Raw genomic sequence first — 27123 nt, 5'->3', positions numbered from 1 at the left:
AATTTAGGGCATGTTTGGACACTGATAATTCTTAAGATAATTTCACTCTCAAACATCAATCAAACACAAAACTTACTCATTATAGTATTTTTATTCAACTTTTTCTCTCATTACCAAAATTAAATAAAACATTTACACTCAAACTATTTCACTACTATTCACAAAATTCTGATATACTCCAAGAATCCAAACTTGTCCTAATGACCAGACCCTTGGGTACCTCTCCTATGCATGCTTATCAAAGTTTACTTACCAGACTGCATTCCAAATAGCAAAAACCAAGGGAAGTGAGCCGCAAATGGAGTTGAAAAGGAGATCGGTTAGCTATCACCGAGAAATCTCGGACGGAAGAATAAAACACAGTTGCAGATCAGTGACATTACCACACTTGGACGAGCAAATGGCAACCATATAAAAATAATACGGGCACAATCAAACTTCAGGACGACAAAAGTATCAATCTATTGCATTTCCTTATCTGGTCGTAAATACACGTAAACTGTGTACCAGCAGGCACCCCCCCCCCCCCAACCCCACCCCCCACCCCCCAATGAAAAAAAGAAAAATGAATACATACAACATATATATATTCTGCATTTCTATCCGGAGCAAGCAGAGGAGGGTTTGAATGGGGAAGAGTAAAAGCTGATTAGATCATATGACCAAATGACAAATGCATACTCCTAGGAAAACCATAAACTAGTCTTCCTGTGAAAAGAAAGAGGTTCTTCTCTAAAAGCTCAACCAACAATCCAAACTCGCAAAAGACCCTTTCACGTGTATCAATGTGGCTAAGACCACTTCCCACCTTTTTTGGCCCCACTAAAGCTTATCCGGCATGCATCAGACGGGGACGATGCTCTGCTCTCTGTATTCCTTAGTTTCCCCCACAAGAGAAATCCAGCATAACACTAAGATAGCGTCAGTCCAACATTTCTATCATTCGTTCCTGATGGAATAGTACTTCTCCCAGAGTGCAGGAGATCTCGATATTTCAGTCATAAGGCTCTTGAATTTAAGGCCGCAATCTCCTCCACTGCAGAATAAACAGAATATACTATAGCATTTCAAGATTCATTGATAAAGACAAACAGATATAGGACAGACCAATATATATGCACGCAGGGAGAGAAATAAAACAGAGTTGATAACATTTAGGGAAGGAAGCCATTGATATCAAATGATAATCAATTCAATCCCAAAGCTGAATAATCACTTTGACTAAAAGATAAATGACCCAACCCGCTACTTTTCTAGTGGAGTTTCAGTTCTCTATTTAGGCCCCGTTTGAATATAGAAACACTCTCAATCTATCTCATCATTAAAATTTTTTCAAATTCCCATATAAAATATAATATAAACAATTCAACTTTTTTAAATCTCAAAACAATAATAATATTAAAAAAATAATATTCTAACAATATTTTATTCAACTCATCTAAAATCATCTCATCTCATCTCACTATCCAAATGAGCCATTATTGTTGCCTCAATCATTTAACCACATGTTTCATGATGAGACCAGCTTCTCCAATGGACTATATATATATTTGACATTCTTGGAGCTTTATTTCCAGAAACGTTTTCCTCGGAACTTTTCTATAGGGTATAGCAGAGCAACAATTCACAATTAAGTTGGCACTTGGTGAAAGGGATCAATTTAAGCAAAAACCTTAATTGAAAAGCCCCATGGGCTCAGAATTTTGGCCTATAAAGCTATGAGTTTCAACAAGTATAAGATCACACACTGACCCCCAAAATCTTCAAAATAAAAGAAAATACTACCTAGTCAGATAAAGAAAACCAAATCAGAATTAGGAGACGTCAATTAAAACGTCCAGATACTGTACAAGAGCAAAACCTTATGCGATTCAGGGATGCAATTGCACGAAGAGCACTGCGGATCATGTCTTCATTACGATCTACTTCTTGCTTCACAGCATCTTGCTTAGGCTTAAAATTGATAGTTTTCTGCAGAGGATCCACCAACGAGTCCAACACTAATGGACACACAACTAACTTTAGATAAGAATTCTGGATCTCAGCTAAATCTTAGCAAAGCAAAACCAATGAAATCACTAACCTGCCAGTACAGCAGATGGACACTTCTCCGCAAGTTTGGAGAGGATAAGGTGGCAAGGCATTTTAACATCATAATGATCTGAAAGAGAGAAATCCAATTTTGATGAAAGCACTAAAAACTGCAAGCACCATATAGCTTTCTTTTAACAAATCATTGAAGATTTTATTTCAAAAATGCAACAGGCATAGCCCATGTAAACGGGAATAAAACACCATAATGTTATCATTGTATCCAGGATAGGCATAAAAAACAACAAAACTAACTCTTATGATTCAGCAATAAAGACCGTTTTATCACTTGTGAACCGGAATGACTAGATAAAAAACACGTTTGTAACAGTGTATGTAAAAACCAATTAAGGAGAACGGTATTTCAAGAGGTAAACTAATAATCACCTGGAATACAACCTTCAATCACATATAAATACTAAACTCATTAAAAGAGAATATGCACACATACGGCCTGTGAAAAGGAACCAATTCCATAGAAAAAAATATAGTAAACCAGAGTTTTATCTTATTTGAAATATAAAAACCCAAAAATATTTTTTTGATTGGCACCAGGTGTCCACTAATCCCGGGGGTGCACAGGCGTAAAAACCCAAAAATATTAGACATATTGAGGCTACCATCAAGTTCCACCCACAAATCTGAATTGATAACAAATAAAAAATGGCAGGCATAAGAATGTAATCACATTAAAACTAACCATCCAGACCAGATTTGAGGTAAGGGACGATAAAAGATGAAGGATTCACTTGATCAAGACAACTATCCAGCAATGTATCCACACATTCAAAAGCAGCCTTTCTCAATTCCAGTCCATCATCCACAATGTGCTTGAAAGGACCAAGATCAACTGTCCTTATTAATTCTTGCTGCACAGGAATTATAAAATAGAACAGCAGACAATTTAGATATAATAATAGTGAACAATACGACAGGAGAGAGAGAGAGAGAGAGAATAGCAGGGTTATTCCAAGCAAAAAAAGCATAAAATTTCCACCTATACTAAAAAAGTTATAACATGTGTAAAAAGAACAGGAAAGATGTGATCATCTATTATTTCACTGAGGTCGCTTGAGCTCTCTGGAGCAGTTTCTTTGGTGAGAGTGGGGGGGATAGCTTGAGACGTGGGTCATGCCAAGAAGGGTGGTTGACTTTCTGGCATCCTGGCGAGGTCCATATAGCAGCCCAATTGCAGTGATATGGACAATGGCTCACATATGCTTACTATGGTGCATTTAGAGGTAATGGAACAATATAAGTTTTGAGGATGCGAGTGGAATATGAAATTAAAATTCCCTATCCAACACTTTGTTTCTCTGGGCTTATGTAATGGGTTTTAATGGACTAAATATCCATGATTTCCTTTTATCAGCTTATAATTTTAACAACGTGTTTCTCTTGTATACAACCCGCGTACTTGAGCTATGCCTTGCCCTTATTAATAAAATGATTGATTACCTATCAGAAAAAAAGTCTCACTCAGGGTGTAAACAGAACAGCTGAATAACTCTATGCAAAAGTTATCTCATGCACATATTGAAGTGCTAGAATCAAGAAAATAATTTAGAAAACAGCTATCGTGGGGATAGCATAATTTATGATAGAATTCTACTCGACCTGAGCAACTGGAACATCAAAAACAATTGACAAGAAAACTAGCAGAACATGAACAGAAAACTCGAACAAGAGAAACTCCGAAAGGCAGCAGATCATGCTTCTACAATAAATAATTACATAAAAATCACCATTAGTGAAAGCCCTTCAGCAACATTTGACCTCAAGTTAATTGATGATCTCCAGTATATGAATCACTCAAAAATATCATACTACATGAAGTAAAACCCAAAACTCAACAACCATTAGTAAAAGCCCCATCAGCACCATTTGACCTCTAGTTAATTAATCATCCCCACTACATGAATCATTCAAAAATATCATACAATCTGAAGTAAAACCCAAAAATCAAATCCAACATATTGATAGGCCCAATCAAGGTTACCACCGACAGTCTCTTTTAAGTGCACATAGAATGCTTAAAAAGGGCTTCTCAAAGAACTTGTGGATATTCAAAAAATAGTTCAGAAATATCCACACCAAGAAGCTATATAAAAATGAAGTACAGCATTAGAGCACTGGAATAGTATGAAGATGTGTTCAATGTAATTGATACCGCAACATGTAAGCTTACATGCTAACCCAGCATGTAAGTACAAGAACCAGTCATAGAGGATCATTTACATTAGATAATATGCCAAGGCATTTTAATAAAAAAATGGAAGGTAGACATTGATTCATCATAAATAATATCAACACCTGTAAGTTACCTTAACAATTGTCTGATCATAAAGAAGTGGCAATAATTCAGAAAGAAGCCCCTTGATGAGGTTTGGCTTATTGTGAGCGAATGTACTTAAAGCCAACACAGCTGCACGCCTAACATGCTGCATGCCAAGGATAAATAAGTAACCATAAGGCCGAAAAGCCCATAATCACCTACTACTACACATCTACTCACAAAAGGTTTGAGACAGTTTAGAAATGAATGATGGGATCTCAAGGTTTGAGAATTACCCTGTCATGATCCTTAATAAGCATCAAGAATGAAGAGATCTCAGGGTGTATAATCTCATCAATCTTCTCAGGCCTCTCAACTATAGAATATTTTACAGCAATGACAACCGTAGCTCTAGTGAATGCAGCTGAACTGGTTGTTCGTACCTATAAGAAATTGAGAATAGAAGACAAAGTTTTACATCCCATCAAATGCAAATATATAATACATCATTAGCATAAGTTGAAGTAGACAAGGTCATCTGTTGAAATACTTTGAGTGCGGGAACAAGTTTTGCAGGTTCAATAAGTGCAACTTTCCCTAGGCACTCAGCTACAACATTGCGAACACCCTCCTCCTCACTTTCACAGTGGTTAAATAGTAACTTAAGAATCTTCTCAACACTAGAATCCTGAAATTCCGCTTTATCCACGGACTGCCTTACAATGACCTGCAAGATGAGATAGAATTAAACCATTGTATAGGAGGAAATCCAGCTCTAATATAGAATGCTAGTTCAAGAGCACGCACCTCCTTCAAGGAATGAAGCAAAAGATATTGTTTCTTCTGCTGATTATCAATTTGGTCCAAGATAAAAGGCAAATACTTGGAAAGATTACCGACGGCAATATTGCCAAGAGCATAGGAGGCAGCAGACTTTATCTCTTCAAAGGGAGATTGAAAGGACTCTATGACAATATTTTCTATGTGCACATGAGAGCTTAGATCTTTCCTTCTCCCAATTTCCCCAAGACATAACAAGGCAAGGTGCTGCTTCGCCTAAAAAGCAACAACGAAAGCGATTGTAATTGGAGAATACAAAAGGATGGAGAGATTGGTGTCAGAATGTATAACAAGAAAATGTGTTTGTAAGAGAGAGAGCAAATGAAAATGTTCTTCAAAGTTACATAACATAGAAATCAGACTAGTCTTCGTTGTAGCTATAGGGGTCACGTGTGTGCCCCAGACAAATGTCATTACTCATCCAAAGTCTAGCAAAGATTTATAAGTTTTAGGTGGGGGTAAAATGGTTAGTGGGCCTCTAGAACTCTTTAATAATTTTGAACATGGAACTCTTTACATTTGATAGAATCAGGCATAAACAAGCATAAGTCTGGAAATCAGACTGAAAGTAGAAAATCCATCATCCCACTCAGTTTGATATGCAAGAGTGTGCATGTACATGCATGTGCATATATCTATAGAAATATTTTTATTAGCAATCAATAATTTTCATTAAAAAGATAAAACATATATAGAAACAATGAAAATTCAGCCCATTAAATCCATATTGCCGCCCATAGAACCCAAGTATAAGAGCAATTCCCTAAGGAGGCTACCAAGCGAAAAAAAAATCTGCTCTTGGAACCACATTAGTCTGCCAAATACTCTTCCACAGCTCTTCCATATGTACCTCTAGGAGGATTCGTTGAGGGCCCTATCTCCATGGTCAAAAGTATGAATAGTGAGCACATGGCCTGAATAGACTTACTACTGTTTTCTTTCAAGTTTGCTAAAATGTGATTAAAGTCGACATTATGAATATATTCCAGGATTTCCACACCAATAGTAAGTTCTAAGAGAAAAGTCTTAATGCGACTTTCATAGCCCTCATTCCTAAAAAAGCTGCAAGTAGTAGTAGTAGTAGTTATTAAAGACTACTGCCCCATTACTCTTGTGAGTGAAATCTAAAAGATAATTGCTAGAGTCCTTGCTAATCAGTTGACTAAGGTTATCGAGAAGATTCATTCAAAGCCACAAAACATGCTTGTTAAAGATAGACTAATTTTAGATCTAGTGCTTAATGCTAATGAATGTCTGGACAGTAGACTCAGCTCAAGTAAACCAAGGGTCCTTAGTAAACTACATATTGAGAAGACCTACAATCACGTTAATTGAGAGTTTTGGCTTTAGGAAGATATGGTGATCTGGGACAACGCATTGTTTCTCTTCAATGTGCTTTTCCGTATTGGTAAAAGGCATTCCAGCTGGTTTCTTCAGTATGTCTTGCCATGTTCAAATTCCATCCAACCATATTACTCATCATACAGCCTCCATTGTGAGTTATAAAAACCAATACAAGAGACTACCTGCGAAACTCATAATTTATAAATCCATGAAAACCAGAGAACTCTACTGGAAATGATCAACAACTACTAAAAATATAACATTCAATAATGGACTTTATGCATATGAATGCCAACTTGGATATAGAAGGAAAGAAAACTTACCGAATTGGTACTGCTGTCATCTTTGAGGATTTCAGTAAGCATTTCAACAGTTGACAAGCATTTCTGATCACCAGCAGCAAGGCAGAGAACAGCTACACATTGAGCTATTGAATACAATGCCTGCTTTGCAACCCCACCCGACTGTGGAGATGGTTTAGCACTTGAAAGAAGAGAGTCCAGTAAGGCATCAAAACTTGTGTTTGCTGAATAAACTAATGCAGCAAAAAAATTTTGCAAAGCCTGAAATTGCACAAGCAATGTTTTTTAACAACCTTTATTCTAGATCAAACCCAATTCAAGTAAAATGCAGATAAAGTACCAAAAGGGCTTGCCCCTGCAGCAATGAGCTCTTTATTAATATTAGTGCTTGAGGAAGAACTTTGTTTCTAACAGCCAAACCAACATTTGGGCTTGGCCTCCTATCAGCCATCAGGGTGTAACAGAGTTCCAGGGCAAGAGCAGTCATATGCAAGTCTGAATCACTGGAAAATAGTTAATGAACAATAACTACTATTAGAAAGTAATCTAAAATTCTAAATAGCCCCTAACCATACCCAACTTTGAAAAGAAGTATAATGAACATCAAGATAAAGATAAAGTAACAAGAGAAAACCTAATCAGAGCTGAAAGTTCCACAATAATAACTTCATATGCAGATGGACCAATACTATCACCATAAGCAACTATCAGGGAATTTAGGGTTCCCAATGTAGCCTGCCTTAAAGCTCGATTGGCCTATTTTCAAAACAAGGAAACAAAGTTCAGAAATTTGTTCAGAACCTGTTGAGTGGTTCTCATCACTTGAGCTTTGTTAAAAGAAATAGAACTAAAATGACAGCAAGCACAGGACCCCCATACCTTACGCAGAAATCCTGTCAGTTCTGCAATTACATGCTCCAGAACGCATGATAAATCAATCTGAAGTGGAGAAGCAGAAATGACAGCAAATGCCTGTATACAAAGCATTTAATGTCTTTATATAATCATAATCCAGAGGGAGGGTCATGCGTGCACACACAAACATGCGCCCCACACCCATATATACATGCATAAGTAAATAACTACCAAGTGCTGATGCATGGATCTGATGATAAAAAAACACTGCTCAGATAAATATTTTAACTCTGACAATTAGATTTGTTCAAATGGTTTCCCACACCATCCCCACCCCGGCAACAAGCATGCACACACACAAGCATCAGTATGAGAATGGGACAATAAATTTTCCTCTCCCTAAGTAGAATTCTTATTATAATATTATTTCAATGGCAAATCTATGCAATGACCGACAAATACAAACGCATTTCGTGTTGTGGGCAATTAGAAATGTAGATGAAATACATCCAACCATAGGTTCTAAGAAAAATTGGGACAATGAAAAGATTAATTATAAGATTATTTTAGATCAGCCAAGGGATGCTCGGATCTGAGTCATATGTAATAAAAATACACATTGAAAAAAATAGGCTTAAACCAGTTATATTGACATAGACAAGAAGATGAACACTAGAAAACAAAACCCTCAAAATTCATGTACAATATACAAGATACCAACCTTCACAGCCGTAAGACGGGTTATCTCATTTCCCATCCGATCAACAAGTACAGGAAGGCAAGTAGGCAATTCTGCACTGAGGCTATCACCAAATGTTGCCACAACAAGTCCCATGCAAGAGATAGCACACTCCTTAACCTCCTGGGAACTAAGAAATATGAGAAACAGCAAAAGCATTCGAGGACAAACTTCAATTACAAATTTTACTGACCTGATCTTGATCTTGGTTTGTCAAACGTGACATTATGGCATTGTATATTGGCTGAACATAAGCTTTAAAATCAAAACCAAAACCCTACATCACCAAGCCATTCAAAAGATTAGAAGATGGCTGAACAATGTGTCTAAGTCTAACAGTGAATAATAAAATAACCTCAGTGTTAGGGCGCACAACACGGACAACTTCTCCGCATACTCTCAATGCCTCAGCTGTTACTTTGTAATAACGCTCACCAACAGCAGATAAAACAGGACCAGAAAGAGCCTGCAATAACATAGGTTTAGTATGTATCTGAACCAATCGTAAAGCTTACATTGTTGTCCACTGTTGTATACTCACTAAAATATACTAAGAGATGAAAGTTGTTTGTACAAATTCTATGAAGCACGAAACAGTAGAGTACTCAGGAAAAATGCTGTTAGAGGAGAGCATAACAATTCATTTCAGAAAAACAGTAATATCACAATAATTAAGGGCTGGTTTGGTTTACACAAAACCAAACTATCTCATAGCATCTCATCTCATATAATCATTACAACTTTCTCAAACTCTCACACAAAATATAATAAACAATTCAACTTTTTCAAATCTCAAAACAAAAATAATATTAAAAAATAATATTATAACAATATTTTATTCAACTTTCAACAAAACATCTCATCTTATCTAATCTGAACTGCGTAAGCAAACGAGGCCTAAGAAGGCATGCATACTACAAAAAAAGCAAACATCTCAAACTGACTGAGATATATAGAGATACCTATAATTAAGATGAAAACATTCAATTCATTCCAAGAAATTAGACTGAGATCTGCCTTGTTTTTTCTTCCTTTTTTTCTTCCTTTTTTTTTTTTTTTTTTTGGGGGGGGGGGGGGGGGGGTATGCAATTAAAGATTTGAAAATCTCTTAAGGGGATAGAAAATCTTTACTTAGGTTTGCGAGATCTACCATGAAAGGAATCCACTAAAGATAAGAACTACATGTGTCAGACAACATAGCAAAGTGCCACAAACAGGACTGGCAAACAAACAGAACAAAATGAAAAAATGAATGTAGGATCTTTTTTTCAGTTTCAATAAAGCACTAAATTGTAATTGCATTCAAATCAAAGAAACTGATTAAATATTTATCCATCCCATGTACGAGGTAGGCTACCTAGAATAAAGACAAAGATGTAAGACCAATAACAAGAACATGCATTGAGATCACCCCCTTTTCAAAAAAGATCTCTTAAGAAGTCCAGAAATATGGTTTTGAATTTGGCTTGAAAGATCTCTAACAAGGTTATTAGGAAAATAAAAGTTCACAAAGACTGGCAATGGCTAGCCATTCATCACAAAAAAGCCTAAACTCAGATGTCGATTTCTGACTTTGACAGGTAACTATGGAGGCTGTTTAAAGCATTATCATATTATCGCAAAAGATTGAAAAGGCATTGGTTAGCCAAATGAGGAATATTGTTCCTAAAAACCAACAAACTTCAACCCTTATCAAAAACCTTAAGCATCAACTACAGCTTAACTTTTTTTTACATGGATCGGAGGGTTTTAGCTTCTGGACATTGGTTACATTTTAGACATGCATGGAAATTGAGCAGGCTGCACAAACAATCAAGAACTCCTTGTAGAGAGCTGAAACAAAAGCTAGCACAGCATCTACTACTCAAGTACAGATCAAAATAACTGTCCGAAATTTCAGAATGCTATCAACTGGGGCTCACTTCAGAAACATATGACGCATCTTTCCATGTAGGAGGGAAGCTAATACAGAAAAATATATCATGTCTTCCACAGAAGGCAGTAAAAATAAGTTCAAAGTCACTGCTGATACCTCAATGTGAGGATGGAAAACCGGAGGAGAATGTGAAGCTAAAACCAATCTAGTAAATATAAGAGCTTCGATCTTCAAATTCGAGGTAGAAGATTTGTCCTGGAGAAGAACACAAGAGGGAAAGAGCATCAAGGAGAAAACCATACAAATTTTAATACACCTTCAACAACAGACAATTTACTCACACTTAATGCCTTTTCAATTCCTGGAATTAGCGATCCAATGAGGTCTGCAAGGCAGTCTGGCAAGACAACCACAAGTTCTTTTAAAACAGAAAATGCACCAACCTGCAAGCAGACAAGTCACTTAAGTATATTTGGTCCGTTCCCTATGATCCACAACGATATCATTGATTCCTACCTTAGTCTTGATGGATTTCTCACGTAGCTGCCTATTTATGGATCTAACTATCTTTGGCACTTCTTGCTTCAATAACCATCTTGGGCTGCCAGTTACAATTGTATCATCAGCTCCGTAAAAAAAAAAACAGTGAGCACTAATCTGAAAAGCCAAAATTGCTACCAACTCCAATAGCATCCCCTGGATGGTCAGGGTTACCAGGATACAAGGATAGATGAGGGAAGAACTAGGAGTTAGTATTTTGACCATGGAGATGAAAAGAAATTATGGGAAGAAATAGTTTCTCAGATAGAAAAATACAGACTCAATATTCTGTATTTTTTTATAAGTAAAAATCCCACGTATTATTGAAAAAAGAGCTAGGGGCACAACCCAACTACACAAGCAAAGGGGAACGCCTAATTTAAAGAAGCTTATGGAAGCCATATGAAGGAATCAAAATGGGAGTTGTGGATTGTAGTCCACTCATACAAATATCTAAGCATGAAGGTTCTCAACTCTGGCAAAGTTCTAAACATTTCAAAATGACGTATGTAAGAATAAACAAAAACTTAATATATAGAGATGTTTTGTTTTTATCTGTAATAAATTTAAATTGATCAAAAGAGTAAAAAAGAGCCCAAGTCTTAACATAGAGAGATGCTATCATGAGGAATTAGTAGAATGTTGTGTGTGGGGATTACATGTGGAGGATTTAATGACCAATTCACAGCACTACTCACTGCTATTGAGGCAGGTCACCTACTTGAAATGAAATCAAGATTTAAGAAGAGCAGGGAATTAAAGCATCTTACTTAGGCAATCAACTATGACACTAAGGGAGGTAGTTCAAGTCGATGGAGGACTAGAGGGAGGGCATGAAGCCTTCCTCCGTCCTTGTAGGAAGGGGTGCAATATTAGTTTCGGGTGTAGTATGTAGAATGTAGCATCTAAGGGAGTTGTGGGTGGTATCTTAGTTTTGTAGAAACAAGGGGTTGGGGTAGTTACAGTTGCTTTGCTGCGGGGAGGAGCATTTTGTCCCAATCAAGCTTGGTGTATATTGGATAGTCTTACTGGTCATTAGGGGTACTCTATTATGGGCTAGGTATTCTCTCTTGTATACACCCAGTGTATTTGATTACGCCTATTGATATTAATAATTTTTTACTTATAAAAAAAATTTATAAGAATTCCAACAATCACCATACACGCAACATAAAATGGTCAAAATGTCATACCCCCATTCTGATAAGTAATAAGAATAAGTGGTGTATGAATCCCACATTACTTGGAAGGAGAAATTCTTGCTCATTTGTAATGTCCAATGGCTTATCAGAATTGGGTATCACAATCTCCCCCACTTATATTCCTCTATTATCAATAAAATTCTAATTTACTGAAAAATATTTTCGTCCTCGTCAAGCCAGTCCATTGTAGATGGCACGGCTCAAGTCTCACATTTCTAGTTAAGATAGGCTCTGATATCATTTGGAACACCCAATAGAAGGCCCAAGCCAGATGGCCTATACTACAAAAGCACTAGTAAATTATACAATTTGAGTCCCGTTGGAACATCATAAAGAGCAAGAAGTTCTCATTCCCATGCAATGTGGGATTCTCATACGTTGTCTACCCTTATCACTTATCAAAATAGGGTATCACAATGGGCTCCAATCGTTTTTTTTATCGGTAAATAAAATTTTATCGATCATAAGAATAGGTAAAGCCCAAGTACCCAGGTCATATACAAGAGCAATGCCTAGGACATTGAGCTGTCTCGCAATATAGTTGGAGATGGTTCACAGACTCGCCTCCTTCTCTACTCATGCAACACCAATCTACAATGATTACCCTTCGTTTCCTCAAGTTGTCGATTGTGAGAATCTTACCCAACGAAGTTGTCCACACAAAGAATGCGGCTTTGGGAATGTCATATTCCTTAGAGCTGTCAATGATTGGGAAGTTGACACAATCTTTGAAATCTACGCCCTAGTCTATAAGAAGTCTGGATAGGCTTCCTTAAGTGTTGTCACCACACCATATGGTATGCCAGAATTTGATGTAGGGCCCGTCACCTGCCTCAAAATGGGTAAAACTAGAAGAGATTTCCATCCATGTCTTATGTGCTTCCAGAGCCCCACCCCATAAGGTCCATTCACCTCATTTGAGCACCAACCACCCCATGCTCTACCATACTTTGAATCTAAAACTGATCTCCACAAATTAAAGCTCGATGTTCTAAGGGATATCGCCATAGCCATTTACCCAACAATGCCTTGTTAAAAAACTGCAAATTTCAGATACCCATGCCTCCTTGATAAGTTGGGGTGGCCCATTTTACCAAGTAAAATTTGAACTCATCATTCATCCCTCCCCATAGAAAATTCGGCTATATTTTCTCTATGCAGTAAGCTACCTATGATGGAAGCAAAAATAAAGAGGAAATAAGTCGTTAGGTTGGATAGGGTACTTTAATGAGTATCTTGTGGAGTGGAGTGTGGGAGAAGTTCAAGTCTCACTTAGTCAAGTGGCAGACGGTATGTCGCCCCATCTCTAATGGGGGGTTGGGCATTAGAAATATGAGAATCTTTAACAGGGCGTTATTTGGAAAATGGTTGTGAAGATATAATAAAGAACCAGAAGCCTTGTGGAAGTTGGTGATTGAAAGCAAATATGGAGGCTTATGGGGGGGATGGTGCACTAAAGAAGTCAGAGGGGCTTATGGAGTGGGATTGTGGAAACACATTAGAAGAGGATGTGAGATCTTTTCTCGACACACTAGACTTCATTTGGGTGAGGGTTCCAAGACTAAATTCTGGAGAGATATTTGGTGCGGTAATAGTACTCTACAAGAGGTATTTCATTCTCTTTTCCAAATTGCTAATGCTAAAGATGTTTCAGTGGCGAAAGTCATGGGAATATCTGAGGGCAAATCCAATGGAACGTCAATTTTAGTCAGGCAGCACAAGACTGAGAAATGAGCAGCTTTGCAGATTTTTACAGTCTTTTGTACTCTATAAAACTGAGCAATCAGCAAGAAGATGTGTTGTGGTAAATGCCCGCAAGTAAAGGTGTTTTCTCGATTCACTCTTTTATAAGGCTCTCACGCAAGAGCCCAATATTCAATTTCCGTGGAGAAGGCATTGGAGACATAAGGTGCCCCCAAAGCCGCATTCTTCGTGTGGACAACTTTGTTGGGTAAGATTCTCACAACCGATAACTTGAGGAAACAAAGGGTAATCATTGTAGATTGGTGTTGCATGTGTAGAGAAGGGGGCAAGTCTATGAACCATCTCCTACTACATTGCGAGACAGCTAGGGTATTATGGAATGAGGTGTTCACTAGATTAGACTTGGCTTGGGTTATGCTGGAGACAGTGCTGGCAGTGCTGGCCAGTTGGACAAATCTAAAAGGCATGCAACAAATTAAAAATGTTTAGAAGATGATCCCTATATGCATCATGTGGTGTTTGTGGCAGGAGCGCAATAACCAGACGTTTGAAGACAAGGAGAGATCACTGGAGGAGATTAAAGTTTTATTTTTTAGAATGCTATGTACTTGGGCCATTGTTGTTGACTTCAATGGCATGGACCTACATGATTTTCTTGTCTCTAATTCGCTTACTTAGTTTAGGGCTACTTTTGTTTTCTATTAGAGTTCTATACATGGTTATGCCTATTCATTGATCAATAAAAATTTGTTTACTTAACAAAAATAAAATAAAAAAAATTTGAGGGTGACTCTGCCACCTTTGGATAAGTACATCCGCTTCCAACTAGCGAGTTTCCGCTCCATCTTTTCTAGGACATCATTCCAAATGGATAAGCACTAACAAGAGGCCAAGATATTCCGCCACAATCAAGAAGGATGGGAAAGTAGTCTGAACATAGTCGGGGAAGACGCTTTTGAATGAGGTATGGAAAATGGGTTTCCCAATTCAAGGAGACCAAGAATCTATCGATCTTTGATTGAGAAAGAAGTTCACGATTGCTCGAGCAAGTGAAGGAACCACTTGCAAGAGGAATATCTAATAGACCTTGGTCAAAAATGAAGTTAGAAAAGTCTACCATTGCTGAGTTGAAGTTGGAACTGCCCAATCTTTCACTCGAGAACCGAATGACCTTAAAATCACCCCCAATGCACCAAGGCATATCCTAAATGCTACGTAGCCCAACCAACTCATCACATAATAAACTTCTTGCTCAATCTAGATTAGGACCATAAACTCCTACTAAGGTCCATTGGAATCTATCCTCAACATTCTTGAATGAGCAAGTCACCGTAAAATCCCTCATACCATCCTTCACCTTTTCTACCACCCATTTATCCCACATCACTACAATGCCCCCTGATGCTCCATTGGAGGGAAGATAGTGCCAACCCACCTGATTACATGCCCACAAACTCCTGATGATGCTTAGAGAGATAAACTCCAATTTTGTTTCTTGTAAACATATAATGTCGCCTCACCACATTCGTAGTTGATTTCTAATTGTGAGGCACTTCTCCTTCTTATTCAGCCCCCTCACATTCCAAGAAATGATTTTTGGTTTCATTGTACAACCTCATTTGCCCTTCCCTTCACTCTTCTATGATCCGAGCTCCTTTCACTCGTCCCATCATTAACTATCCGGGGAAGCAGTTTGAGCTCCCTAGCTTTTTTCTTAGCTAAGTTGAGCTTGCCATCCAGGCTAGTCTGTCTTTGTCCAGCCTCTACAGCTGCAAGTAAGGCAATAAATTGGTCTTCGAAACCATTACATACAATCCCCACACAGTGTTGGATCTCTTTAACTTTATGAAGGACCTACTCCAAAGCCTGTGTATCATTCAGATGTAGAGTTCAATGGGGTAGGTGCATCCCAGGACTCTCCATTACTACCCAAAAAAACTACCTTCGCCAGCTCAAAACACAACCCCAGCCAATGCTCCCTCTCTTCCCCATCAGGTTCATACAAAACCATAGCAACCTTGGAAGATTCAGCCCCTGAAGTTACCATTTCATGGTCCCCGACATTAGAGGCCTTGCCAGAGCTAGAGGCCACCTCTAATGGGAGTTTCGAACCACTCTGTGAAGACTCAGGTGAGGCCACACCTTCAATCCCTACGATTTTGGCAACAATTTCTTACTCCGAAGCAGGTACGACTTCCTCTGTTGTCACCTATGCTAGCATCACCACAACAACGATTTTGGGTCAACACAGGTGCGACCGCACCCTCCAGCCCCACGATTCCAGCGACATTTTGTATCTTCGAGAGAAATACAACTTCCTCAAGTGTCGTCGGCATTGTTACCACCTCAACAACCACCACGTTGTCGTCCACTGGATCTGACTCATTCTGTGAGGTCCCCGACCAACAAATCAATGACTCCAACGGTCTGGAAGCTGCGTTGACTAAAGGGCTAGGCCCCTTCCTGGACTTAGCCTGCTAACGTTGAGTTACAGACCTTGAGGCCATATGGGCTGGGGCATTTCCTTTTGCGGCCCGCAAGGTACAAGCCATGCTTCCCTTCACAGCCCACAACCCACAACCCACAACTTCCTCTGAGCCCAACCAGTATCGTTGGTTTACCCTCTGGATGAAACTATTTACTATCTCCCCCAATTCAAAATCTCCCTTTTGAGGCTATTTGGGGTTAACTACTTTGTACCACTATCGATGAACAAAGCATCCCCCTCCCTTGTTGCGTAAGTGCTGTCAGTTGGCAATGTGTCTGACCAATGTGTCCAGCACGCCTCTACAACATAAATACCATTACTTTGTGAATTTTAAGATTGCCATCCTTCATCAACTTCCCATCCCTCCTCGGTGCTTCCTTCAATCTACAGTGAATTCCTCTAATGGCAAAACCATCACATGGAGTGAAGACAGCCTCCGCATATGACTTCACAAGGCCCTTTTCCAAGTCTTACTGTTGGATGGTTCCAACACCCCTCAAGAAATTCTTCCCAGATTTTCCCACACTTTCATGCACCTCGCGAAGCTCCATCGCCATTTTTTTTTCCCGCCATTCCCTTCCACTTCTTTCGGGATTATGATGAGGCTTCTTCTTCCACCCCCTCTATATTCCACTAGAGTCAAGAATCTTCCATAAGCATTTGAACCTCTTTGTGCAATGAAAGCACAGCTGCTTGCAGTGGAGGTTTTGTAAAATTCCTTTTTTCCATTTGAGCAAGCACGCTCCTCCAACGTCTACACCAGCCATGTCACAACTGAGGGTCCCAAAACCAACTCTTTCACCACATTTCTACCTCGCTCTACAATACACACTGATTGACTACCTTCAGTGGAAAGCTCAAAAAATTTAGTTTCAATAAAGACCAGTTTCGAGTGACCCATCTTAGATACACCAAACAAAGAAGAAGATGATGGTCATCGAGAACCCTTATGGGAAGATTGTTTCCTCAAAGTTATTACCTATAGCAATTGCAACTAACAATATGGGACATATAAGTAACAATTCAAAACACTTTCATTTAAAACAAGAACCATAACAGATTCTATATCAAAATCAGAAACCTTGATCACAGGGCACAAAGATGGGAGCTTTAACTTCCGGTTATTAGATTTTATAAGCATATATAGAAGATTGGGCTCCAATTGTATCAATGACTAGTCCTTTTAGAGTATAGGTCATGTGGCTTAGGCCTTCCATTGGGGCATTACAAATGAGCAATAACTTCTCATTCCCAAGCAATATGAAATCTCATACACCGCCTACCCTTATCATTTATCATAATGGGGTATCACATAAAACCAAAAGAAATTTATGCACTATTTGGCACAAGAAGAACATAAGAATTGACTTGCCTCAATTCATTCATGTCATTCTGTCCTTTTGTAACATTTCCAGTCTGACGCAACAGCTCAATGAATGTATTGAAGACATCCATCTGCATCATTACAATATTAGATAACCAACAACAAGAGAAGTAATAAAATAACCAGGAACTAACTCGTTCATGCTTTACCTTCACATTCTCTTCTCTCTCCTTAAATCTATCAATCAATTTTGGGCAAGCCTACACAAAAGAGAATTAAACATGTAATGAATAGACCTATGCTCAAAACCTTATAAGAAATATCACAATCTTAATCATTCTCACTTATGTTTTTGCCCAAATTTAGAATTTTGAAGATACCTCTTCATATAGCTTTGACAGCAGTTCAGGACGAGATACAATTAATGCTGCTAAGCATTTAGCAGCTGCTCTTCGAACTTTCCAGCTTACATCCTCATCATCTGTATATTCATTTGCACTCTCACTGCAAAATAAATAAAGTGATCAGACTTAACTCAGATATCTAGCCACAAATGTTGAATATTGGCGAATACAAAAATCATAGCAAAACATACTCATCTTCCTCCTCCTCATGGCTCTCTTCGTTACTATCCTCCTCCATGTTATCAGTAAAATTGGGGTCATAATTTAGATACTCCAGGGAAAGATGAAGAATTTCATCACAATAGGAAGAAATATCCCTAGGGCACCTGAGCAGAAAACTTTCTAGTGCCTGCGGTCAAAATTTAACACATGAGAAGAGATACTGCAGAAAAAATAAACAAGCACAGACAAGCCACAAGCATTATGGTAACCTAAATAACAAAATGAATAATTCCAAAAATGAATGAACAGAAAGCAACACCAACAGTACCTGCAAGCTATACTCACGAAGCTCCTCATCGTTCTCCGATGCACTTGTGCAGTAATTTATCAGCACTGGAACAGTGTCACCAAGATGGGGTCCAAAACGATATCCAACCGCACGACTAGAACACCATGGTATTGTAACATATTAGCAAAAGAATGTTTATTCTTTAGATCATACTTACATAAACTAACAAGTGAACAGAAAGCATGTTTAACCAAAAAAAGTTTAGTTCCGAGGCAGAAACATATTTTCAGTAAATACTTTTTAAGAAAAAAAAGTTTATTAAAAGATAAAAACAGAAAAAGGCAATGACCATTTGACAAGACAGCTGTATGAGTGTGGCCAAACTGATCAGATAAATGTGAGGTAAAAAGTTCAGTAAATGAGAAAGGGTAAACTAAAAGACAGAGAAAACACTCGGTCAAAAGAAATATCATAGAATGAAAGAGTAATGTTGAAGTAGAAGGCAGAGAACTGCACTTACATCGACCTACTTAAGCCACACTCAGTCAAGATTATCAGAGGAATGTTTAAACAAAGTTAACAGGAAAGGGGAAACATAAAAGATGGGCAGAAAAAAATTTGCGCGTGTGGCATGAGCCCAATGAGAGGACGTTTGAAGACAAAGAAAGATCTATAGCGGAGCTAAAAGTTTTCTTTTTTAGGACTCTTTGTACTTGGCCATTGATGTGGATTTCAATGGCATGGACTTTCATGATTTCTTAGTTTCTAATGCACCTACGTACTTAGGGCATACGGACTTTGTAACTGGCAGTTGTTGCCCATTCTTGGATTAATAATACTTGTTTTACTTATCAAAAAAATAAAAATAAAAGACAGGCAGAAAACACTTTTATAGCTCACCTCAAAGCACCAATCATTTGAATGTTTGTGCGGGTCATTTCCGACTTTTTGCCCTTACTTCTTAAGTTCTGAACAACTTCAATTGTTGCCTTAGCCAACAAATCATCAGACAAGCTTGAAGCAAGAGATGCTGTTGACAGAATTTGGTAAGTGAACTACAATGTAGCCTTTGGAACACATCGTTTTATCACCTCCCAAGTACAATAAGCTATGTAGGTTTTCTCAAATGGGAATAGACTGGATCATATTAATCATGTGCCATTCTAGGCTAAGCCAACATAATCAAAAGAAGTAATCGTTAAATCCCCTGAAGATTTTTCATAGGCTAAGCCAGCATACCTAATCTTTGCTTTTAAGTAATTGACTATAGAAACAAATACACTTGTATTTCATCTTCAAAGCATGCAAAATATAAAGTAGCAACAGCAGATTTCAAAGAAAGACAAGTAGCAGACCTATTTTCCATGTTAAATTGGGAGAACGAAAAAACTCAAGTTAAAAGCCTATAAAGAAAAAAACCTCAGCATCTCCAATTGTATTTTGTTTGTCCATTGAATCAAAAGCCATGGATAATTTTATTTTTAGATTCCAGCTACAATGAGAATCCATACAAAAAAAACAAAAAAACAAAAACAAATGAAATTGACCAAAAAACCAAAACCAGATGATTCCAACCAGCATGATAGATTAAGTTTTTTTTTTTAACATTTTATAATTGTTCAAATACTAAACTGATTTCTGTGGTTTGACGTAAGCTCAAATTACTCCCTATGGTTATAATCAACTTTTTACTCCATGTAGTTTTTTGTTACTCCCTGTAGTTTAGAAACGATCAAATTGGTCATTCCGTTGGAAAGCTATCATTATTGTTAAAAGTGTCGCATAAACACCAATGGTGGTTCGTCACGTGCCACCTTCGGGCTCAGGGCGTTGGAGGAGGCCCAAGGTGGGTGAGGGAGAACCTCCCTCACTCCATCCCTACACTACTCATGGAGGAGGGCGGTGGGTGGGTGGGACCCTCCCCAATCATGTACCACCTTTGGTTGGGGGTCATACCGGGCCCTAGTAGTTGCTAGATCTGAGCCAATAAGAGATGGCCATCATGAGCCACCTCTAGAGGGCCCAACCAAAGGTGGCTCGAGGTGGGGGAAGGGAGGCTATCTAGAAAGTAGGTTTTTCCTATTTTTTTGGTTTTTTCTGTTTTTTAGTTTTTTACTTCTGTATTTTTTAATTTGTAATGCTTTTTTATTTCTATACATGCGACATGCATGTGGTTTGTTAGATGACACGTGGCGAATCTTCATTGGTGTTGATGTGGTGTTTATAACAATTTACTAATTGATTTGTGACATAAGGACCAACTCTTTCTTAATATCACAGGGAGTAAAAAGTTCAATTAAAAAGCACAAGGAGTAATTTGACTTGAAGAGTAACCACAAGAACCAACTTTGTATTTGAACATTTTAATAAAGAGTAGTGCTATTTGAAGGCTTTTACACCACACCATCCATATGGTATGATTTGCTAAAATTCAAATTTTAAAATTTATCTGCCAAATCAAATTATGCCATGTGGATGGTGTGCGGTATAAAAGTCTTCGAATAGAATTATTCTTATTAAAATACCAAAATACAAAATTCGGCCAAAACAAATCAACTTAAAATTTGAGTAAGGAATTGAAAACGTCAAGAAAGTACCCCTCAAAAGTAAAAAACTTAAATAAACACAATTAATGGCACAAATTTCAATTCTTTTATGACGTGGAACCTCACCAAGGCGAGGCCTTTTGGACCCACCCTTGGGAGGTAAATCTTGAATACACAAAACAACCTGCCATAACTGTATATCAAGAATCCAAGACAACTTCTAGCTCATCTCAAGCCCACACTTCAACCAATAGGCTGCCCTCTAGCAGGTAATGGAAAGAGTTTAATAAAGCTTACCAATACAAGACACAGTCTTCTTTCTAACACTGGCTTGATTGGAATTCAATTGAGATAGCAGGGCACTTAAAAGTAGCTCGTGGTCGGCCACCATTATATTACCAAATTTATGAAGGATGTCACATAATATATCAAGACATTCACATTTAATCTCGGTGCTCATTCCCTGAGTAAAAAACAATTAGCAAAAAAAATGTAGTTAAAACATAAAAAAATGATAAAGACATAATTTAAGATTTAAGAATATAATGTAAAGTCACATTACATAAGAGCCTTTTGTAAAATGGAAGCCATATTTATAGCTGTAAACTCAAGTAACTACAAACGAAAAAGTCATATTTATAGCTAGGAGAACTAAAACAGTTATGAACATTGAAATTACATAGTGGTGTCCTAATTAAATATTTATTTTATTTATACCAATAATAACTTAGCATGAAAATTCCATTCCCATTTCCCCCACCTTCTCAAGGAGTTAAGTTTGGCTATCCAAAATGTTGTGCATACACAAAGGCACATTACACCACACAAAACATAGGCATGCCATGAGTAAAACATAAGCTCAATCATACACATAATGAGAAGTATAACACTGTAGAATCCTATTAACTCTATTCAATCTGTTAAGAGATAGAATGAAGGAAGGAACTAGCCTTGCTTGTCTTGGGAATATGTCTCTAGGAATTGAAAAAATTAATTTTATGCCATTGTTGATCACGTTTATAGAAATCCCTTTCACCCAACAAAACCAGAACCTATTTGCAAACCTTTGCCAACCTTATGCATATTTATTGAGAAAAATGAAACCAAATCCAATCATTAAGAGCTTCTTTATTTTAGTGTTGAGTTGCATTCCATTTTTCTTTTCATTTTTTTAGTATTTTCATAATCTTCAATATGACATCCAAAATTCAAACTGCTTCATACACCCAGTAAAGGGGTATTCACCAAAAAAGAACACTTTCTCATCCTAATTTCAAAAGCTTCAGTGTGATAAAGAAGTGGCATTCAAATTCTAGGAACTCACTGGACCCGTAATTCCTTTTATCAATTGTGGTGTGACAACAACAAGAATAGATTGTGCAAGGGATTGTGTTGCAACTTCAGCTACTATTGTCTTCACAGCAATGCTAGCAATGTCACGATGCTGATCCTTCGCATTGAGCAGTTTATCACAGAGCTTATTAGCCATCTCCACTATGCGTGCCTCACTGACCTTCTTGACCAACAGAGCAAGACTGCAATACGAGGATATATGTCAATTAAATAAAAGTGAAAGTGTGCAACAAAGTGCTGATATTAAAGCATCTCTTTATGAATGGTCCATCTTTTCTTTTTCTTTTTTTTTTGAGGTTTTCATATGCATGTATTCCTTTTTATTTTTTTATAGGTACAAAATTTTGTTGATCACAAAGAAGGCGTGGCCCAAGTACACAGAGTATACAAAGAAAACGCATAATAGCAACTAGGAACTAGCACTGATTAAAGCAAATCATGAAAACTCGTCCCATTACAATCAATAACAGAAAACAGTACATAAAAAAAATTATTTTTAAAAGCACCAAACAAAAAACAGTAAATTCAGAAGAACATAGAAAAAGAAATAACAGTGTCCATCCTGCATTTGCACTCAAAGACCCATGCACCACAAGAATTTTATGGAGGATGAATCATTATGACCTATAACTCTACAGATTCTAATATCAACTGTTGCATACTGAAAATGCTCAAGGGGCTATGAACATCTTCTAATGAGCACGTGCCTAAACAATCAGTAACTAACGATAGTACTCGTGCAGTCCAAAGGACATCAAATTCAACAAAAAAAAATATTTATCATACAAAGAAATATTGATGAACATCGTAAACAAGTCACTTTGGCAGACAGTTAAGATCATTGTGCAGTCAAAACTTGACTCTTCTTCGGTTTAACCAGAGAAAACAGAAAACCACATTTTAAGAAACCAATCATTAGCCTTTCCCTTGACTAAACAAGTGAAGAACATGGAAGTCAAATGATAGATTCAATCGTGAAAGCACAACTGTAATGAAGCAAACATATCATAGCCAACCAATAAAAGCAACAAGATCTCTATGAATGCTATAACACACCATTTCACAGCCAATCCCGAAACATCACCGGCCACATCATCAAGCTGTTGTATGATTATATTTGACAATTTTATCTCCAGATCAGAATCCGGTTTAAAACTATCTTTGTTTAACTCATTTAGCAAATCAGATGTTGCCATATATCTGTAATCTTTATCTTTGCCTGTCATCTGCAAACAAAATCATACGACTCAAAGCATCAGAAGCTAAAACACTTGGGAAACACATGCTTGCCCATACTCAAGAAATGAACTCAATCGATTCATTAAGACAAAGATAAGCATGCATGCATGAATGAATAAATAAATAATTTTATTTTTTATCAGTAAATAAGAATTTTATTAAAAATAGGCAATGTGCATAAATAAATAAATAAAAACACATACCAAGAGAAGCCCAAAAACATCATACCTTTTCTAGTATCCCAGTCATTACTAAATTTGCCGCCATCTCTGTGTGGCAATATCAACGTGTTGTGCGTACCCAACTCAAATATCAATACTCTGATAAAAAGACACGAAATAATAAATCAGCAATTACAAATTTACATTTGCACAAGTGAAATAAAACCTTTTTTTTTTTTTACAAGTAAAAGCAAAGAGACAAGTGAAATCAAGCCCAAAAAGATAAACAAAATATCTTAATTAAAATATACTGAGAAATGCTAAACTATACTAAAAAAAATGCATTAAACTCTATGACCATTGGAAAAGAAGCGAAACATTGAAATTCAAAAACAGCAAATGTCTCATTAAGCAAGGCAAGCAATCACAAAGTTCATAAGAACACATCTACAAATATAAGTATTACATACACTAACGATTGTTAAATACAAGCACATAAAGAAAATTGCAAGCCCGCGATAGTCTAGTGTTATTTTCTCTTTTTGAAATTTGTACCTTTATTTAAATAAAGGTAGAATTGTCAAAAAGAGGAACTAATAATAAAAATTCAATTTATAAGCTTGTGTGGATAACATACCTAGTAAAGTACTTACGTGACATAATTTGATTTAGAAAATAATTTTTTTATAAATAATGAGAAATGTTATTGACAAGTAAATAGTCATAGCCCAAGTACACAGGAAATATACAAGAGAAAACATGTAAATACAAACTAGGAACTAAAATAGGCTAAAAGCAAATCATGAAGATTATCTCCATTCAATGCAAGAACCTTAGCCCAAATACACAAAGTACTAAAAAAAAAACTCTCTAAGTTCTCCCATCGAGCGTTCTCTATCTTCAAAGCACTGTCCATATCTTTCCAACCATAAGCACCATATCAAACATGAAAGGATCATCTTCCATATGGCAGCAATGCGATGACTCTCCTTAAAACCTTGCCAACATGCTAAAAGATCCACCACTTGCTTAGGCATCACCTATGCAATAGCCATCCTAGAAAAGATCTCATCCCACGAAGTCTTAGCCACCTCACAATGAGGAAGTAAATGTTCAACAGATTCACCATCTTTCTTACACATGAAGCACCAATCCACGACAAATAATCCACGCTTCCTCAAATTATCCGTAGTCAAAATTTTTCTAAGGGACGGCAACCAACAGAAAAATGCAACCTTACTAGGCAGCTTAGATCTCCAAATGCACTTCCAAGGGAAATTATTGGCACAATGACAAGTTAACGCCTTACAAAAGGAGCAGACGAAAAATCTGCAATTTCCTGCATGAATCCACCACAAACTATCCTCCCTTCCCTAAACAATCTTCATGTCATAATCTTTTCAAAAAATTCGAATCTTACAAATCAAATTTTACCACTTAAGTAATATGGATGGTGTGCTCTACACTGGCTTTAATATAAAATAACTCAATAAAATTCACAAAACAAACCCTAGCCCAAACCCCACACACACCATCTGGCACACCCAATCGCGCGCGCGCACTCAGAGAAACGTTGGTTACATATCATCCAGAGCAATGTGAGTAAAAAAATAGATTAGGAATAGCACCGGAAGACTTTAAACCCCAGCCCAAGTTGCCCAACCATGTGGCAGTAATGTACTTCGATTGAACACCCACGAAAAGATTCACAAACAGCAACGGTAGACGAACCCTACAGAACCTTCACATTTCATATTATTTGTTTGTGAAAAAAAAAAAGCAAAGAAAAAAAAAAAATATCAGGCCGGAGGACAGAATCGGAAACCCTAAAAATAAGAAGTAAATGCAAAGAGAGAGAACCTAATCGAAGTGGAGGATCCGAAACGCGTTGAAAAAATAAAGCTAAAGAAAGAAATAGAGACGTGCCTTGTGAGTGAAGAAAGATACTAGCGATCGCTGTCCGTCTGCGTCTCTCTGGCAGGCTTTCCGATTATGTTCTTTCTTTTTACTTGGCAAGAAGAATTATGTTCTTTTCGCTTCGGCTTCCGGTGGCATATCAGTGTAAGGATTTGGTTCAAAATGAATGGAGCAAGTATGGGAAAAGCTAAAACCCTATTCTCGTGGTCCGTTTTAACTTTTAGGCCCAAAAGTGACCTCCGGACCGCACCTTTAATCAGCTTTTTGAAGGGCTGAGCTGCAACTAGGTCTCCTTTACATACAAAAACTTCTCATATAATTTTTTTTAATTCTCATATAAAATATAATAACAAATTTAATTTTTTTAAAATTATAAAATAATAATAATATTAAAAAATAATATTTTATTCAACTTTTATCTAAAATCATCTCATTATTCGAACGGGACCTCAATGGATAGAGAAAAACTTTCAACCGGTTGTCTATTTTTCTCCAAATAACAACCCTACAATAAAAAAAATATCACATATGCGTTATATTTTATGTATGTTACAATTGCACCACAGACTAGCCAAACAAAAAATACACCCCACTAGAATCGAATGAAGAAGAAAAATAAGAAAAAATTGGAGCACCTAGATGCAATCTAATAAAACGACGACCTCATTTTCTTTAGTCCCAAATCCAATCATTAGATAAGTGCGAAGATTGGATTTGGAGTTGCGAAGATTTAGTTACAAGTTTGTGGTGCTCATACAAAGATTGGATTTGGATCTATGAATATTTAGTTACAAATGTGAAGATTTGGATTTGGGTGCTCCTACTTTATCTGCATTTTCTTTTTCATTATCCAATCGACCTCCTACTTTTTTGTTAAACAATTGGATTTTGATCTGTGAAGATTTAGTTAAAAGAAATCATCATGATGAAAATTTTGGAGGACCAAAACAGTGGAAAAAAGCAAGGGACGAAAAGAAGGAAAATGAGACAGATAAAGAAAGTGGGGCTGAAGGAGAAAAATTTTAGAAAGTAAGGCTATTTAATTCATTTTAATATGTTGTCCAGGGAAAAAAAATCATATTTGCATCTGTGTAATACTTGCGAAATCAATAGGATGAAAACACAGAAATTTATTCTCTTCGAGGGAAGTGCCTCCAGAAAAGGAGAAAAGTTAGAGAGAAAAATGGTAGAGAGATGAAGAGGAAATAGGATTCTATTACTTGATCAATGCCTTCTCATTCGTTCTTTTACAATATAAAGTATTTTGCCCTAAAACCAGAACGGGCCATGGGCCGACCAACTACTGGACTCAATTGAAATAAAGATGGACTACAAATAACATGAACTTAACCAACTGACTTAGGCCAAGGACGTGGCCCACAAATGACCCACATTACAACACAACGAAATAAACAACTACACTTCAAACAACCCACCCGGCCCAATCCATCGCACAAGTACACTGACTCAGA

At 37.2% G+C, this 27123-nt stretch overlaps 1 protein-coding gene across 1 annotated transcript; it reads right to left on the bottom strand.

Moving 5' to 3' along the window:
* Positions 1 to 446: 446 nt before the first annotated feature.
* On the bottom strand, positions 447 to 25838 carry LOC121254365 (cullin-associated NEDD8-dissociated protein 1-like). Its single transcript, XM_041154371.1, has 29 exons — positions 25661 to 25838; positions 23802 to 23893; positions 23391 to 23560; positions 22306 to 22516; positions 21279 to 21444; positions 19336 to 19465; positions 18475 to 18589; positions 18176 to 18333; positions 17961 to 18084; positions 17790 to 17840; positions 17629 to 17711; positions 10839 to 10923; positions 10664 to 10765; positions 10479 to 10577; positions 8802 to 8912; positions 8640 to 8723; positions 8429 to 8569; positions 7732 to 7824; positions 7487 to 7608; positions 7193 to 7355; positions 6874 to 7113; positions 5174 to 5422; positions 4917 to 5093; positions 4663 to 4809; positions 4416 to 4532; positions 2792 to 2960; positions 2084 to 2161; positions 1862 to 2000; positions 447 to 1036 (listed from the first exon to the last, which is right to left on the bottom strand). Exons 2-29 carry the CDS (start codon positions 23838 to 23840, stop codon positions 940 to 942), a joined length of 3660 nt encoding a protein of 1219 aa, XP_041010305.1. The 5' UTR covers positions 23841 to 23893; positions 25661 to 25838; the 3' UTR covers positions 447 to 939.
* Positions 25839 to 27123: the final 1285 nt, after the last annotated feature.

The sequence above is a fragment of the Juglans microcarpa x Juglans regia genome, chromosome 3D (genome assembly GCF_004785595.1).
Source record: "Juglans microcarpa x Juglans regia isolate MS1-56 chromosome 3D, Jm3101_v1.0, whole genome shotgun sequence".
In the NCBI taxonomy this organism is placed as follows: Eukaryota; Viridiplantae; Streptophyta; class Magnoliopsida; order Fagales; family Juglandaceae; genus Juglans; species Juglans microcarpa x Juglans regia.
This window is presented reverse-complemented; position numbering and strand designations above follow the sequence as displayed.